This window comes from Eleutherodactylus coqui, chromosome 9 (assembly GCF_035609145.1).
Source record: "Eleutherodactylus coqui strain aEleCoq1 chromosome 9, aEleCoq1.hap1, whole genome shotgun sequence".
In the NCBI taxonomy this organism is placed as follows: Eukaryota; Metazoa; Chordata; class Amphibia; order Anura; family Eleutherodactylidae; genus Eleutherodactylus; species Eleutherodactylus coqui.
The window spans coordinates 31,874,645-31,891,501 of NC_089845.1; the positions used below are offsets into that span (position 1 = coordinate 31,874,645).

General features: G+C 48.6%; 1 protein-coding gene across 1 annotated transcript in view; it reads right to left on the minus strand.

The window, feature by feature from the left end:
• Positions 1 to 16,857, minus strand: part of SLC6A3 (solute carrier family 6 member 3) — an 86,378-nt gene that overhangs the window by 25,295 nt on the left and 44,226 nt on the right. Inside the window, exons 4-7 of the mRNA XM_066578830.1 lie at positions 16,675 to 16,813; positions 7,396 to 7,530; positions 5,095 to 5,198; positions 1,068 to 1,192 (exon numbers count right to left, since the gene is read on the minus strand). Coding sequence (XP_066434927.1) covers positions 1,068 to 1,192; positions 5,095 to 5,198; positions 7,396 to 7,530; positions 16,675 to 16,813 — 503 coding nt within the window. The remainder of the gene's footprint in view (positions 1 to 1,067; positions 1,193 to 5,094; positions 5,199 to 7,395; positions 7,531 to 16,674; positions 16,814 to 16,857) is intronic.

Below are 16,857 nucleotides of genomic sequence, written 5' to 3' on the forward strand. Positions count from 1 at the left end.
TTTGTGCTGGACATGCGACGGAACTTCCAACCGGAGGTTCTAACGCAGATGTGAAACCACCCTAGGGCCGGCTTCACACGGGCATATTTGCCTGTGCACAATATGCAGAGGATAGTCCCCATTGATTTCAGTTGGTTTGTTCACCTTTCCATATTTTGCAAGTGTATTATGGTTGCACAAAAAAAACAGACCATGCTTTATTTTTCTGCGTATTTGCACATGAAATGCGGGGGGGGGGGGGGGGGGTAGCAGTTGGGAACAGGGGAGAGCACTCTCTGTCTCCCCCCCCCCACTTTCCCCTGCAACCCCCCGCTCACCCCCTGCGCCCCCTGAATCTTTTCGCCCGATTAGGCAGTTACTCGAAAAAAGCAATGCTCGATCGAGTAATTGCCCTAAACGAGTACGTTTGCTCATCTCTACACGCAACTCAATATCCCTGAAAAGATGGGACCTGACCCATCTATGGTGTGCGATGTGCAGGAGTCTCCATTGACTCCTATGGGAGCTGGACAAAAAGGGTGGGGCGAGGGAGTGCTGCCATGCCACTAAACCCAAAAGCATGTTTTTATAAACGTCCCACTTCTATTAGTCCTATTAGTTTCCTTCTTCTCTGCGAGGAGAAGAAAGAGCAAGATGAAGGGAATCCCCGGGGAACCTCGTTCATCCCTGGGGACTCCGGTCATATATGTAGTGGAGATATCCCTCCCCAGTAGAGGAATCCCTCTCTCCCTGCTAAGGGAATATCCCTCCAGCTACCCTGCAGGGGAATCCCTCCATCCTTGCTGAGATGAAGGGAGTCCCCAACAATGAAGAAAAGCTCCACAGGGCTTTCCTTCATCTCTCTCTCTACTCCTGGAACAGCATTGCTTTTTTTCAGAGACACAAAGTTCCCAATCGTGTGAATGGACAATTTCACTGCTAATTAGGCTTTGGACTTGATATTGTCCCTTCACCTGATTTTCTTGCAAGACAGCTGCGATTTTTATTTGGAGGCTAGCCCCTGCGTGATTTTTACATCCATGTGATTGAGCCCTTACACACATTTTAAGAAGCATTCATGTCCTTACCATCTTTTGCAACATCACTTATTGGCACATTATGTTTCTGCGCCATATATCCAAGAAAGGAGAAGATGACAAAACCAGAGAAAAAGCTTGTCAAAGAATTGACGGAAGTGGTGATGATTGCATCTCTGTAAGAGAAAAAAGCCGTGTACTGATCAAACCACAACTAAGACACGGAAACACATAGAAGGAGCTTCCATCATAATTCTTGGTCTTGGTTGTAGCATAAGATTGAGTCAAGAAAGATCCGAAACGTTTACACTAATACGACACAAATGCCACCAATTTTATTTAAAGTATTTCGACCCAAAGACTGATATTAAAGCTTTAAGGGGGCTTCCACACCTGCTCTGGGGATTCCGCTTTCTTGCTCCATTCAAGGAGCAGGAAAGGGGAATCCCCTCGGCCGAACAGTTCCGTCTGTAATGGACCTGAACACTGGTGGACCCCATTGACTATAATGGAGTCCAACCGCTTTCCACTCAGCTGACCGGTTTTTCTTCCAATTCTTGCAGTCGGATCTACGACGGAATCTCCAGCCGAAGGTTCCAATGCAGAAACCAGCCTAAAGCAATCTATATAGAGTCGGATTCAAATAATTTAATGCACACTGTATGTATTAACAGTACCTCAATGGCAGATGATAGGGGGAGGGGGGAGAATTTGACCACCATGTTAAAATTCAACATGCCTGATCCTTTCTGTCTTTGAGATAAAAGTCCTGCCAGATGTGTCTAACAGCAACTCCCAACCCCCTTATTTTGAAGTAATGCAGTTTCTTTGGAGAGGATAATTCTGCACTGGTTCTAGCCACCCAAAGCGGGTCGAACCAAACATCACTGGCCCATGGACCCCAAAGTAGCCACATGGTATGCGTCTATGGTACGTACGCCCTTGAAAATTATGTAAGGGCTCCTGCACACTGACGAGGGCGATATCGGGCTGTGATTCATGGCCCTATCTCGCCCTCGCAATCCTTATGAAATCCCTGGAATGTGAGACGTTTTCCCATCGAAACAGCCTTGCATCCCTGCGGGGGTTGCCTTCATTCCCGCTGAGCTGTCACAGCCATGGAGGAGATCACAATGTTCTCCCATTGTTTTCAATGGGGGCAGCGCTGCCACCGGCCCATTGAGAACATGTGGGAAACCCTGGATGCAACAGCTTGTCATCAGTGCGGGGGTTCCCTTCATCCTCGCCATGGCTGTCACAGCCATGGCAGGAGATCGCAATGTTCTCCCAATGTTTTCAATGTGGCCAGCATCCCCAATTGAAAACATGTGTAAACCCCTGGATGCAACAGCCTCATATCACTGCAGGGCTGAAGAAATTCCCTGCTGCAGCTGTCACAGCCACAGCATGGGATCGCGATGTTCTCTCACTGCTCTTCAATGCTGCTGCCGCAGGCCTCGTTGAAGGCCATGGGAGATATCGAAAAAAAAACTAAGGAAATGCTGAGATTTTTTTTCACGCAGTATCGTAGGAGTGCAAACATCGCAAATGAGAATGAAACCATTGAAAATCATTGGTTTCATAATCGTGCATTTTCACTCACTCTCACATCGCAGGAAAATCCCATGATTTTCTCGCCAGTGTGAAGGAGCCCTAAGGCCTCATGTCCACGGGGAAAAGAAGAATTAAAATCCGCAGCGGATTTTAACTCTTCACCCGCACGCGGATCCGCATCCCATAGGGATGCATTGACCACCCGCGGGTAGATAAATACCCACGGATGGTCAATAAAAGTGAATAAAAAAGAATATGGAGCATGAAAAAAAATGGACATGCTCCATTTAGGTGCGGGTCTCCCACGGGGACGGCTCCCACAGGCTTCTATTGAAGCCTATGGAAGCCATCCGGATCAGCGAGAGACCTAAAATAAGAATAAACTTACCCGCAGTGGACCGTGCAGATCTACCCTTCTTTGTGGCTGGACCTTCTTCCTTCGGCCCGGCGGATGTGCCCGGCACATGCGCGCGACACTCTGCCGATGTGCCGAGCACATCCACCGGCCAAAGAAAGAAGATCCGGCCGCGAAGAAGAGAAGATCTGCACGGTCCACTGCGGGTAAGTTTATTCTTATTTTCAGCGCTCATGTCCGCGGGCCATAAAGTGTCCAATAATTTTTAAAAATAGTCTTCAAAGCTTTATAATTGTTCCAGAAGCCAAATGATGCAGCTTGTTGAAACAATGATGTAGCCAAGGCAATCTGTTGGGGAAGAAGCCAATCCCTGGGATAAAAGTCTACATTTGTAAATTCATGATCATTCCTACAGCAACAGGGCAAGCTAATTTGATTCCTCTTCGGATTTTCCTTGGTCAAAAAGTTGATAGCTCCTCGATGGAATGTTCTGATCGGTTAACAAAGAAGTAATACCTGGCAATATTCTTTATATATGTAAAAATGAATTTCTCTTGTCTGTTCTTTATCAATGGCCGAGCAACTCAACCAATCAGCACCACAATTGACACATAGATAAATCAGGTGCTTCCAAAGGTTTCAGCTCTCTAGGACATACCGTTTTTGATATATATTCAAAAAATCAGAATACAAATGCAAATATTAGGTTATTGGACAGCCTTGCTTCAATGGGACACTCTGCATTAAAATAATAAAGTGAACTATACTTACTCCATCGTGATCGCTTGGATCCAGCACTGCAGCCCTGGTCCCAGTGAGTTCTCTGACAGGTGATGTCACAAAAAAATCAGGTGACCACTACAGCCAATGAGTGGCTGCTGTGTCATGTTCCTGAACTCCTGGCACCTTTGCGCTCAGGATGTGAGCAGCGATGCCAGTAGAACAAACAGTGATGCTACAGCCTCTCATTGGCTGCAGTGATCCCCTGATTTCCTGTGACATCATTTGTCACAACCATCACCAGGAGCACAGCGGGACTGCAGTGTTGGATCCTCGTGGCCATATATTTCACTTCATTATTTTAATACAGGGGCTCCAATTGAAGGGAGGTTGTACAGTAACCAAGCAACCACTTCAATTAATATCTTTTCGGGACACCATTGGTGAAATATCAAATTTCTGGCCAAGAACGGGATTAAATCCAGTCCTCTGAGTTCAGGATAGGCTTTTCTAAAAAAGACTGTGTAATCCGGTCTTTGGCTATAAACATACAGCTTCTATATGGAAGCCATAATACACTCTTGTAAAGGAATCACAAGCAGCACAGTACTCGGGATGAAGGACCTGTAATGACGTCACCGTTATGCTCCACCCTGATCACATGACGGTGATGTGATCACAGGTCCCTCATCCCCAGTGAGTGTATTACATTCTCTGCCCCTGATCACATGATGGTGACATCACAGGTCTTTAACCCTTAGTGAGTGAGTTATATGCTCCACCCCTGATCACATGATGGTGACGTCATCACAGGTCCTTCTTCCCTGTGCAGATTACGGGTTGACTACATCTCCTACAAACCTCCTGCGGCCTCAGTTGCTATGGAATACTAATGAACACCTAGCCGGACAGCAGCCGTGTGCTTACAGGACCAGTGATGACATCCTGTGATCAGGGGTGGAGCATGTAACTCACTCAGGATGAAGGACCTGTGATGACATCACCATCATGTGATCAGTGGCAGAGCATGTAACTCACTCACGGACAGACAGATGGTCATAGGTATTTTGAGTCAGCATAAATTGAGTATTAATAGGTATACACTGTAATCTAATATACTGTATGTGTTGCTCTCTAAATCTGCTGCGCTAGTTATTAATGGCTAGTGTAGTATGTAGTATGTCAGGTCTAGAAATTCTAGGATATTTCCACAGACAACTCATAGGATTTAACATACCTTTGGTAAATAGCAAATCATTTTTTCAGTATTTTATTTGTAAATAACATTTAGATTTCATGTAGTTTGAAACATCTGAGAGAATATAGAATTTTCATTTGAGGTTTTTGCATTCAACTTTCATCACTTACCGCATAAGGATAATTGAGTTTGTCAAAGCAGCAACAACAAATGTACTTGATGCAAATCCTACAAATGTGTCTCCTACTTACCTATAACAGTTGTTTGTAAACTTGTTGTAACTGGAAAAGGCGATTAACACACCAAACCCAACACCGAGTGAGAAGCAGATCTGAGTGGCAGCATCAATCCAAACCTTAAACAATCCCCAGAACCAACCAGACAAAGAATGGCAAAAGGAGGAGGGAGAGAAGGAGAGCTGTTATTAGAGATAATTGCAGGAAGCTCATTCAGCATAAAGATGAAAGATACTGTTGAATGCAAGGTAATTTCACCAATTACTGAGTCCAATTCCAATTTCTCAGATTATTGCTTTGAGTTGTCAAATCGTGAGCTCACAGAGAGGGAAATTATGCCCCTCTGGCGCTCTTTCTTATGGAAAATAAAATATTGGTTTAAATTAGTTACAAATGAAAAGAATCGGTTACAATGTTTTGTTTTGTTTCTTTTTTCTAATAAATTAATTTATGTCAAATATCTTTGAAGAAGCATTTAATGTAATCATTGTATTGTTACTTTATAATACACACTGAGGAGATCTTTACAAAACAAATCTGCAGTTTAAGTAGACTTGTCATTCATTATACCAGGCAATCGTTTAGATTTATGATCTGCATTAGTGCTTATTGAGTAACATTCTGTAGTACAGAAAGCCCCCGAATCATTGGAAAGAAGTAGCTCTAGCAGACTATACACTTTAGGGTTCTTTCACACAAGCGTATATCAGTCGCCGTTTTCACGGCCGAACGATATATGCTATGATCTGATGCGTAAAAACGTGTGAACGGGCACACAAATCTAACGTTTGTGCGCCCGTTCAGACAGAATGAGCCTCGGTGCATATACGCTGAGGCCACCAAGCCGCCATGCCGTTGCCCCTTCCCTCGCTAGCTCACCTTCTCCCTTCCGGCTGTTTGCAATGGGAGGGGGCGTGAGCTAAGCTCCTGCCCCTTGTCCGCAGCCAGCGATGGGAAGAGGCGAGATGGGGCAGCGCTTAGCTTCGCCCCGCCCCACCCCTTCCTATTGCAAACAGCCGAATGGGAGGAAAAAATGGGGAAGAAGTTTAGCAATCACACTGCTAAACTCCCTCCCTTCTCCGACCACTGTCATTGGCTCCCATAGGAGTCAATGCAGCGGCCCTTCCGGCTGGAAAGATAGCTCCAGGACTACCTTTTGGGCCCAACGTAAAAGCACCCGGCGCTATATTGGCCAGGCGGGTGCTTTAACGCAGGAATACAGCCATGTGATCTGATGCATTGCAATCCAATGCATCAGATCGTAGCGTATATCGGCCGGCCATGAAAATGGTGGCCGATATACACTCATGTGAAAGAGCCCTCTGAGAGCTGTCAACTGAATGTTTGCTTGGCCAAAGATCATTTGCTTGGCCAAAGATCATTTCCCCCTATTCCCTCATCAAATGGCCCAAGCTTGCATGTTAATTTCAACAGTGTGAGAGAAGCTATAAGACTTTCCACTTTTCCAGTTTGTCTTGTAAGCTGTTCTTCCTTTGTATTTCTCTGTCTTTCCTTTAGGACATATTATTGTTTCTATATCAGGAATGCATGGCTATTTTTCAAGGTGATGTCTCATGAGAAACAGCTTCAATAGGCCTGAGAGAAGTCCTGCCTCTAACTAGATGTCACCCCAACGTGGGGCACCTATTGAGTCTTTAATAACCAATGGTAATACATGAATTATAATAAATTATAATTATTACAAGTGAGGCGTGTTCCAGCCTCATTATAAATGTCTTTGTATAAAATATCTCTTCAGCTTGACTAATAAATCAGACAACTTCCTATCACATTCAATGCTGTGTGTGATTTGAAAGCTTCCTCGTGCTCTAGCATTAACTCTTAATTTGGCCACCTGAAAACATACCAACTAGTGAATTTTTGCTAACTAATGTGATTAATATACTGCTGCCATACACTTCTCACAGTCCTTGTCTCCAGGGAGACAATCTGCATGTTGTTTCTGCTGACAGCGGGTATGTGAGGTTTTCCCATACAAATTAGATTGTGCAAAGATTCTGCCACAATCATCAGGGTCCACAAATAATCATTAAATGTGTTTGGCCAGCTTGTAGCATATCTACAATACACTTAAAAACCTCTTTTTGTATATGTAACTCAGTGTGTAAATTCAAGTTTATAATCTACGAATAAAAAAATGGGAGTGTAAAAGTAACCTGTAATAGTGTTCTGCACATTATTTTAGATCACGGTTATAATGGTTTATGACTGACTTGTAAAAGCAGTAGAAAGAAATTGCAATAAAGCTAAAAATTAAATAAAGCCCATCCCTGTGCTGACTCTATGTCCACTTACCGAAGACTCACAGAGCTGAAGAAAATCCACACTTAAATAGGCTTTAATTCCATCCATAGCTCCTGGAAGAGTGATGCCACGAAGTAACAAGGCTGTCAGGACAACATAAGGCATCGTAGCTGTAATCCACACTACCTAAAATCCAATGCGGGAGAAAGGTTACATAGAAGAATATAGAACAGATTTATTAAAGATAGTACAGAAGGATATCCCTATTAATACCCTAAAGTAATATTACTATTATTACCAATATACTGCGTTTCCATGAAAATAGGACATAAGACACTGTCTTATATTAATTTTTGCCCCAAAAGAGGCACAGCGTCTTATTTTTTTTGGGGGGAAGGGGGGCTTATACTCTCCTGGTCCATGGCGTCCCAATGTTCTTCACCGGTGCTGCGGCAGTCTGTGTCCTCCCCGTCTGACGTCTGAGCTTCTTCCTGGTGACGGGGCTTTGAATACCCAGCCTCCAGCAAAGTGGGCGCCATGATTGGCTAATTTAGCGTCAGCAGCCAATCACAGCCGGCGCTCGATGAGCCAATCACAGCCATTTAGTGAATGACATGGAGGCGGGGTATTCAAAGCCCTGTCACCAGAAGAAGCTGAGATGGCAGATGGGGAGCACACTGCAGTTTGCCGCAGCGCCACCGGAGACCAGATGAGTATTGTATTTTTTGGGGGGAGGGGGCAGGTTAGCAAGCCTCCCCTGAAAACTGGGGTAGGTCTTACTATCGGGGTAGGACCTACTTTCGTGGAAAACAAGGTAGTTGGATCAAACTGCACTTATGACTTTTCAAAATTGCCTTGTCCTCTGTATATAACACAAATAAATCAAACAGCATACCAAAAAAGAGAATGAGGAAGGATGCAGAAGGCAGTCATTCATGTACACTTTATCATAAAGCTGTTGTCCCTTTAAATGGCCCATTTTTCTGTTAGACTTGAGCCATCCTTGTATTACACGGGCCGCCATTTATCTGAAAGATTACCATGTAATTGGCAAACAGATGGATGTGGATCCACCTCGCCACAAACCAGTTTGACTTTAGGCTAAATGAGGAGGCAGCATCTGGTGAACACTGGTTTTCACCCTTGACCTCTCCAAGTGGGATATGGTCTTTACTTCGGAGTTCTGCAGCTGTAACTTGCACAAACAGTCCTGGTTGGGGGGCTGCTGATACTTCATTGGGCCGAGGCGCAATATCTGATGGTGTGAACAGGTGATTATCCGGAAATGTAGCAAGGTCAGGACTGGTGGCAGAGTAGTAATAACAAGGTCCAGGCAGAAGGTCAGGGCAGGCAGCAAGCAATAAGGTAGTCTACTAATCAGAGTCACTGTCATGGAAGTTAGAATAGTCAGGCAAGGGTCAGAACTAGGGATGAGCGAGCATACTCGTCCGAGCTTGATACTCGTTCGAGTATTAGGGTGTTCGAGATGCTCGTTACTCGAGGCGAGCACCACACGATGTTCGAGTTACTTTCACTTTCATCTCTGAGACATTTGCGCGCTTTTCTGGCCAATAGAAAGACATGGAAGGCATTACAACTTCCTCCTGTGATGTTCCAGCCCTATACCACCCCCCTGCAGTGAGTGGCTGGGGAGATCAGGTGTCACCGGAGTATATAAATCGGCCCCTCCCGCGGCTCGCCACAGATGCATGCTGACATAGATCAGGGACAGTGCTGCTGATGCTGCTGCTGCTGCTATAGGGAGAGTGTTAGGTGTTATTTTAGTCTTCAAGAACCCCAAGGGTCCTTCTTAGGGCCACATCTGACCGTGTGCGTACTGTTGAGGCTGCTTTTAGCAGTGTTGCACAATTTTTTTTTTGTATATCGGGCGTGCAGACCATAGCGTCCTCAGTCTGCAGTCATTTTACTCAGTATAGGGGCAGTACTGGTGAGGCAGGGAAAGAGGTATACTGGCGACATAGGCAGTGGGCTTTTTCCCAAAAAGTTCAAAAAAATACAATATTAGGCCTGCCTGTCACTGCCTTCAGTTTACTGCGTCTCTGCTGGGGGTAGTAGTTGTTGAATTAATACCCAGCCTTGCACATAATTGTTGCCTGCCTCTGCAGTGCGTTACGTATGCGAAGTCAGCCTCCAACCACAGGCCAATAAGCGGCACATTTAATTACAGCGTTCTGCTTCTGCTAATCTTGTAATACACCATGCTGAGGGGTAGAGGTAGACCTAGAGGACGTGGACGGGGGCGAGGACGCGGAGGCCCAAGTCAGGGTGTGGGCACAGGCCGAGCTCCTGGTCCAGGTGTATCGCAGCCGACTGCTGCGGGATTAGGAGAGAGGCAAGTTTCAGGGGTCCCCAGATTCATCTCACAATTAATGGGTCCACGCGGTAGACCTTTATTAGAAAATGAGCAGTGTGAGCAGGTCCTGTCGTGGATGGCAGAAAGTGCATCCAGCAATCTATCGACCACCCAGTCTTCTACGCCGTCCACAGCTGCAACTCTGAATCCTATGGCTGCTGTTCCTCCTTCCTCCCAGCCTCCTCACTCCATGAAAATGACACATTCTGAGGAGCAGGCAGACTCCCAGGAACTGTTCTCGGGCCCCTGCCCAGATTGGACAGCAATGGTTCCTCTCCCACCAGAGGAGTTTATCGTGACCGATGCCCAGCATTTGGAAAGTTCCCGGGGGCCGGGGGAGGAGGCTGGGGACTTCCGGCAACTGTCTCAAGACCTTTCAGTGGGTGAGGAGGACGATGACGATGAGACACAGTTGTCTATCAGTGAGGTAGTAGTAAGGGCAGTAAGTCCGAGGGAGGAGCGCACAGAGGATTCGGAGGAAGAGCATCTGGACGATGAGGTAACTGACCCCACCTGGTTTGCTAAGCCTACTGAGGACAGGTCTTCAGAGGGGGAGGCAAGTGCAGCAGCAGGGCAGGTTGGAAGAGGCAGTGCGGTGGCCAGGGGTAGAGGCGGGGCCAGACCGAATAATCCACCAACTGTTTCCCAAAGCGCCCCCTCGCGCCATGCCACCCTGCAGAGGCCGAGGTGCTCAAAGGTGTGGCAGTTTTTCACTGAGAGTGCAGACGACCGACGAACTGTGGTGTGCAAGGTTTGTCGCGCCAAGGTCAGCCGGGGAGCCACCACCACCAGCCTCACCACCACCAGCATGCGCAGGCATATGATGGCCAAGCACCCCACAAGGTGGGACGAAGACCGTTCACCGCATTCGGTTTGCACCACTGACTCTCCCCCTGTGCCCCAACCTGCCACTGAGATCCAACCCCCCTCTCAGGACACAGGCACAACCGTCTCCCGGCCTGCACCCACACCCTCACCTCCGCTGTCCTCGGCCCCATCCAGCAATGTCTTTCAGCGCAGCGTCCAGCCATCGCTAGCGCAACTGTTTGAGCGCAAGTGCAAGTACGCCGCCACGCACCCGCACGCTCAAGCGTTAAACATGCACATAGCCAAATTGATCAGCCTGGAGATGCTGCCGTATAGGCTTGTGGAAATGGAGGCTTTCAAAAACATGATGGCGGCGGCGGCCCAGCGCTACTCGGTTCCCAGTCGCCACTACTTTTCCCGATGTGCCATCCCAACCCTGCACGACCACGTCTCCCGCGACATTGTACGCGCCCTCAACAATGCGGTTACTGCCAAGGTCCACTTAACAACAGACACGTGGACAAGCACAGGCGGGCAGGGCCACTATATCTCCCTGACGGCACATTGGGTGAATTTAGTGGAGGCTGGGACCGAGTCAGAGCCTGGGACCGCTCATGTCCTACCCACCCCCAGAATTGCGGGCCCCAGCTCGGTGGTGGTATCTGCGGCGGTGTATGCTTCCTCCACTAAACCACCCTCCTCCTCCTCCTACGCAACCTCTGTCTCGCAATCAAGATGTGTCAGCAGCAGCACGTTGCCACCAGTCGGTGTCGCGCGGGGTGGCAGCACAGCGATGGGCAAGCGTTAGCAGGCCGTGCTGAAACTACTCAGCTTAGGAGAGAAGAGGCACACGGCCCACGAACTGCTGCAGGGTCTGACAGAGCAGACCGACCGCTGGCTTTCGCCGCTGAGCCTCCAACTGGGCATGGTCGTGTGTGACAACGGCCGTAACCTGGTGGCGGCTCTGCAGCTCGGCAGCCTCACGCACGTGCCATGCCTGGCCCATGTCTTTAATTTGGTGGTTCAGCGGTTTCTGAAAAGCTACCCACACTTGTCCGACCTGCTCAGGAAGGTGCGCCGGCTCTGCGCACATTTCCGCAAGTCCAACACGGACGCTGCCACCCTACGCACCCTGCAACATCGGTTTAATCTGCCAGTGCACCGACTGCTGTGCGACGTGCCCACACGGTGGAACTCTACGCTCCACATGTTGGCCAGGCTCTATGAGCAGCGTAGAGCTATAGTGGAATACCAACTCCAACATGGGCGGCGTAGTGGGAGTCAGCCTCCTCAATTCTTTACAGAAGAGTGGGCCTGGTTGGCAGACATCTGCCAGGTCCTTGGAAACTTTGAGGAGTCTACCCAGATGGTGAGCGGCGATGCTGCAATCATTAGCGTTACCATTCCTCTGCTATGCCTCTTGAGAAGTTCCCTGCAAAGCATAAGGGCAGACGCTTTGTGCTCGGAAACGGAGGCGGGGGAAGACAGTATGTCGCTGGATAGTCAGAGCACCTTCATGTCTATATCTCAGCGCGTTGAGGAGGAGGAGGAGCAGGAGGGGGAGGAGCATGAGGAGGAGGGGGAAGAGACAGCTTGGCCCACTGCTGAGGGTACCCATGCTGCTTGCCTGTCATCCTTTCAGCGTGTATGGCCTGAGGAGGAGGAGGAGGAGGAGGATCCTGAAAGTGATCTTCCTAGTGAGGACAGCCATGTGTTGCATACAGGTACGCTGGCACACAAGGCGGACTTCATGTTAGGATGCCTTTCTCGTGACCCTCGCGTTACATGCATTCTGGCCACTATGGATTACTGGGTGTACACACTGCTCAACCCACGGTATAAGGAGAACCTTTCCACTCTCATACCCAAAGAGGAAAGGGGTTCGAGAGTGATGCTATACCACAGGACCCTGGCGGACAAACTGATGGTAAAATTCCCATCCGACAGCGCTAGTGTCAGAAGGCGCAGTTCCGAGGACCAGGTAGCAGGGGAGGCGCGGAGATCAGGCAGCATGTACAGTGCAGGCAGGGGAACACTCTCCAAGGCCTTTGCCAGCTTTATTGCTCCCCAGCAAGACTGTGTCACTGCTCCCCAGTCAAGGCTGAGTCGGTGTGAGCACTGTAAAAGGATGGTGAGGGAGTACGTAGCCGATCGCACAACCGTCCTCCATGACGCCTCTGCTCCCTACAACTACTGGGTGTCGAAGCTGGACACGTGGCCTGAACTCGCGCTGTATGCCCTGGAGGTGCTTGCTTGTCCTGCGGCTAGCGTCTTGTCAGAGAGGGTGTTTAGTGCGGCTGGGGGAATCATCACGGATAAGCGTACCCACCTGTCAACTGACAGTGCCAACAGGCTTACACTCATCAAGATGAACAAAGCCTGGATTTCCCCAGACTTCTCTTCTCCACCAGCGGACAGCAGCGGTACCTAAACAATACGTAGGCTGCACCCGCGGAGGGAAGCATCATTCTCTATCACCATAAAAAACGGGGACCTTTTAGCTTCATCAATCTGTGTATTATATTCATCCTCCTCCTCCTGCTCCTCCTCCTGAAACCTCACGTTATCACGCTGAACGGGCAATTTTTCTTAGGCCCACAAGGCTCAGTCATATGACTTTTGTAAACAATGTTTATACGTTTCAATTCTCATTAAAGCGTTGAAACTTGCACATGAACCAATTTTCATTTTAACTGGGCTGCCTCCAGGCCTAGTTACAAATTAAGCCACATTAACCAAAGCGATTAATGGGTTTCACCTGCCCTCTTGGTTGGGCATGGGCAATTTTTCTGAGGTACATTAGTACTGTTGGTACACCAATTTTTTTGGGCCCTCGCCTACAGTGTAATCCTAGTAATTTTTATGGGCTTCGCCTGCACACATGCTACAGCAAGGTGTGTGGGGATGGCCTACACTTTTGCTACATAAATGTAACTGGGGCCTTGTCTATACTGCAACTACTGAAATGTGAAAGAGACTGTTATCTCCCTAAACTGCTGCAACGGGAATGTTACTGTGGCCTGTCTTGACTGCTACTACTACTGAAATGGAACTAATACTGTGCTCCCCCTATACTGCTGCTTCGGAATTGTTACTGGGGCCTGTCTTGACTGCTACTACTACTGAAATGGAACTAAGACTGTGCTCCCCCTATACTGCTGCTAGTGATATGTTACTGGGGCCTGTCTGGACTGCTACTACTACTGAAATGGAACTAAGACTGTGCTCCCCCTATACTGCTGCTAGTGATATGTTACCTGTCCCTAATGCTACCGCTGAAATGTTACTAATTCTGGGCTCTGCCTATACCGCTGCTAATGCTATGTTACTGGCCTGTGGAAACGGAGGCTTCCCAAAGACATGATGGTGGCGAGGGCATTTCCCACCAACGCGGTTACTGTTAAGGTGCATATAACCACGGACACGTGGAGAGGACACGTAGTGCCTCAAAAACATCCCCCTCCTCCTCCAACAATGAAAACATTCTTGGCAAATACCTTTGCATTGGTCCGTCTGGTGGCAGTCCAAGAATTTCACCTTTACCGACACAACAAGAGAGCCCCCCCACCATTCCTCCGCCACGGCCCACTTAATCCTGGCCACATTCCGAAAACCAACTAAAAAAAACGTGCTACTAGGTCCGCAGTCGCCACCACATTCCCACCAACGCGGTTACTGTTAAGGTACATATTACCAGTCTGACTGGGGCATGCACTGTGGGCCGAAGCACACCTGTATTGTATCTGACGTTAGCTCTGCTGAGCAGGGCACTGCAATGGGATTTATTTATGTACCGCCGGTGGGTTCCAGGGAGCCACCCATGCTGTGGGTCCACTGGGACTTCACATTAGGGATTTGTACCTGCCAGTGTCTATGTATTAAAAACCCCGATCAGACTGGGGCATGCAGTGTGGGCCGAAGCCCACCTGCATTAAACCTGACGTTACCTCAGCTGTGCTGGGCACTGCAATGGAATATACTTATGTACCGCCGGTGGCTTCCAGGCAGCCACCCATGCTGTCGGTCCACACGGACTTCACATTAGTGAGTTGTACCTGCCTGTGTCTATGTATTAAAAACCCCGGTCTGACTGGGGAATGCAGTGTGGGCCGAAGCCCACCTGCATTTCATCGGACGTAACCTCAGCTGTGCTGGGCAATGCAATGGGATATATTTATGTACCGCCAGTGGCTTCCTGGGACCCACCTATGCTGTCGGTCCACACGAAGTTGTAACTGCACGTGTCTACTTATAAAGAACCCCAGTCTGACTGGGGCATGCAGTGTGGGCCGAAGCCCACCTGCATTAAACCTGACGTTACCTCAGCTGTGCTGGGCACTGCAATGGGATATATTTATGTACCGCCGGTGGGTTCCAGGGAGCCACCCATGCTGTGGGTCCACACGGACTTCACATTAGTGAGTTGTACCTGCCTGTGTCTATGTATTAAAAACCCCGGTCTGACTGGGGCATGCAGTGTGGGCCGAAGCCCACCTGTATTTAATCTGATGTTAGCTCTACTATCCGGGGCACTGCATTGGGACAAACTACAGGAGCAATACAGCGCTAATGAGACGTGCACAGCTACGCTAGCATTGGAGTCCGCTGTAGGCCCGCGATTGCTGAGGGTTTGTGCAGAGGCCTATGTCCTTGGTGCAGTGAAAGTCCGCTTCCTGCCTAGGATTGCTGAAGCTGTGGGCTGAGGCCTATGTTGTGGGCGTGGTGCAAGTCTGCCATGTTTGGCCGCTCAGATCAATTTTTTGTTCACGTCCTGGGCTTCCTAGGACCCCCCTATGCTGTTGGTGCAAACTTAGTTCCCATCGCGGTGTTTGACCTGTCTGGCACAAAGGCACTGACTGACTTGGGTAGAGGGCAGAGCGCTGACGGCTTTCACCTTGCAATGTGGATTGAGCTATGCGACACCTTGACAGAATGAATACTGTGTGGCACATGGATTCCCCATTGCTATGCCCACGTTTCCAGCTCCTGATGGAGGTGGCACAGGATTGGAGTTCTCATTGCTTCTGTACAGCATTTTGGGCTATCGCCTCGCCCCTTATAAAGAGGGTCGCTGCCTGGCCCTGCCAACCCTCTGCAGTGTGTGCCTGCGGTTCCTCCTCATGGCAGACGCACTTATAAATAGACATGAGGGTGGTGTGGCTATGAGGCCAGCGTGTGGCATGAGGGCAGCTGAAGGCTGCGCAGGGACACTTTGGTGTGCGCTATGGACACTGGGTCGTATGGGGGGGTTGGGCAGCATGTAACCCAGGAGAAGTGGCAGCGGAGTGTCATGCAGGCAGTGATTGTGCCTTGTTGGAGGCAGTGTGGTGCTTAGCTAAGGTATGCCTTGCTAATGAAGGTTTGTCCGAAGTAAAAATTGTTGGGGGGGGGGGGGCACTCTTGCCGCTATTGTGGCTTAATAGTGGGACCTGGGAACTTGAGATGCAGCCCAACATGTAGCCCCTTGCCTGCCTTATCCGTATCTGTGTCGTTTCCAGCACTTTCTTGGGTTTTGCAGATTTTCACAAATGAAAACCTTAGCTGAGCACCAGTCATATACAAAAATGCTCGGGTCGCCCATTGACTTCAATGGGGTTCGTTACTCGAAACGAACCCTCGAGCATCGCGAAAAGTTCGACTCGAGTAACGAGCACCCGTGCATTTTGGTGCTCGCTCATCTGTAGTCAGAACCAAAATATACAAAATTGGGGGTTTATCACAGACGGCTAATGAGACTAAATTGCGTATGCATCCACCCTAGGGTGTTGAATACCTAATATAGCAAGTGCAGAAATGGGATTGGAGGGCAACGAGCTTAAGGAGCGCACTCTGGCCCTTTAAGGAAGCAGGGGGGAGCATGTGTGAGCCCTATGGGCAGGCAGCAGGGATGCAGAGGAGCATAGCGCACGGCATGCAGGATGGCAGCTACCAGTTACAGGTGACACAGGGGTGTGGCGGTGATGCGTCATAATAGAATTGTTACATTTTCCCTTAAAACAACTTCTAATACAGAATCCTATTTCCTGTTTTCAAGGACATACAGGAAAATTTGAATTTCACATACGCGTCATATCGGACACCTGTATTTGTATCACAAATAGCTGATTCAGATTTTTATCAAAAACAGTTGCAATGCACAAAAATGTCACCTTGCCAGACGTTTTCACTCCTTTCCATAAGCTGAAATAAAGGAATACAATCACAACCATAAGACAAGATGTCAGTTTCCAGCGGGGCAGGCCTAAATCGTGGATTCCTGCGCTTTCATGAAGATGCAGAACACCCCGCCTAAAAGTAACAAGAATAAACATGACATTATGTTATTGGTGGTA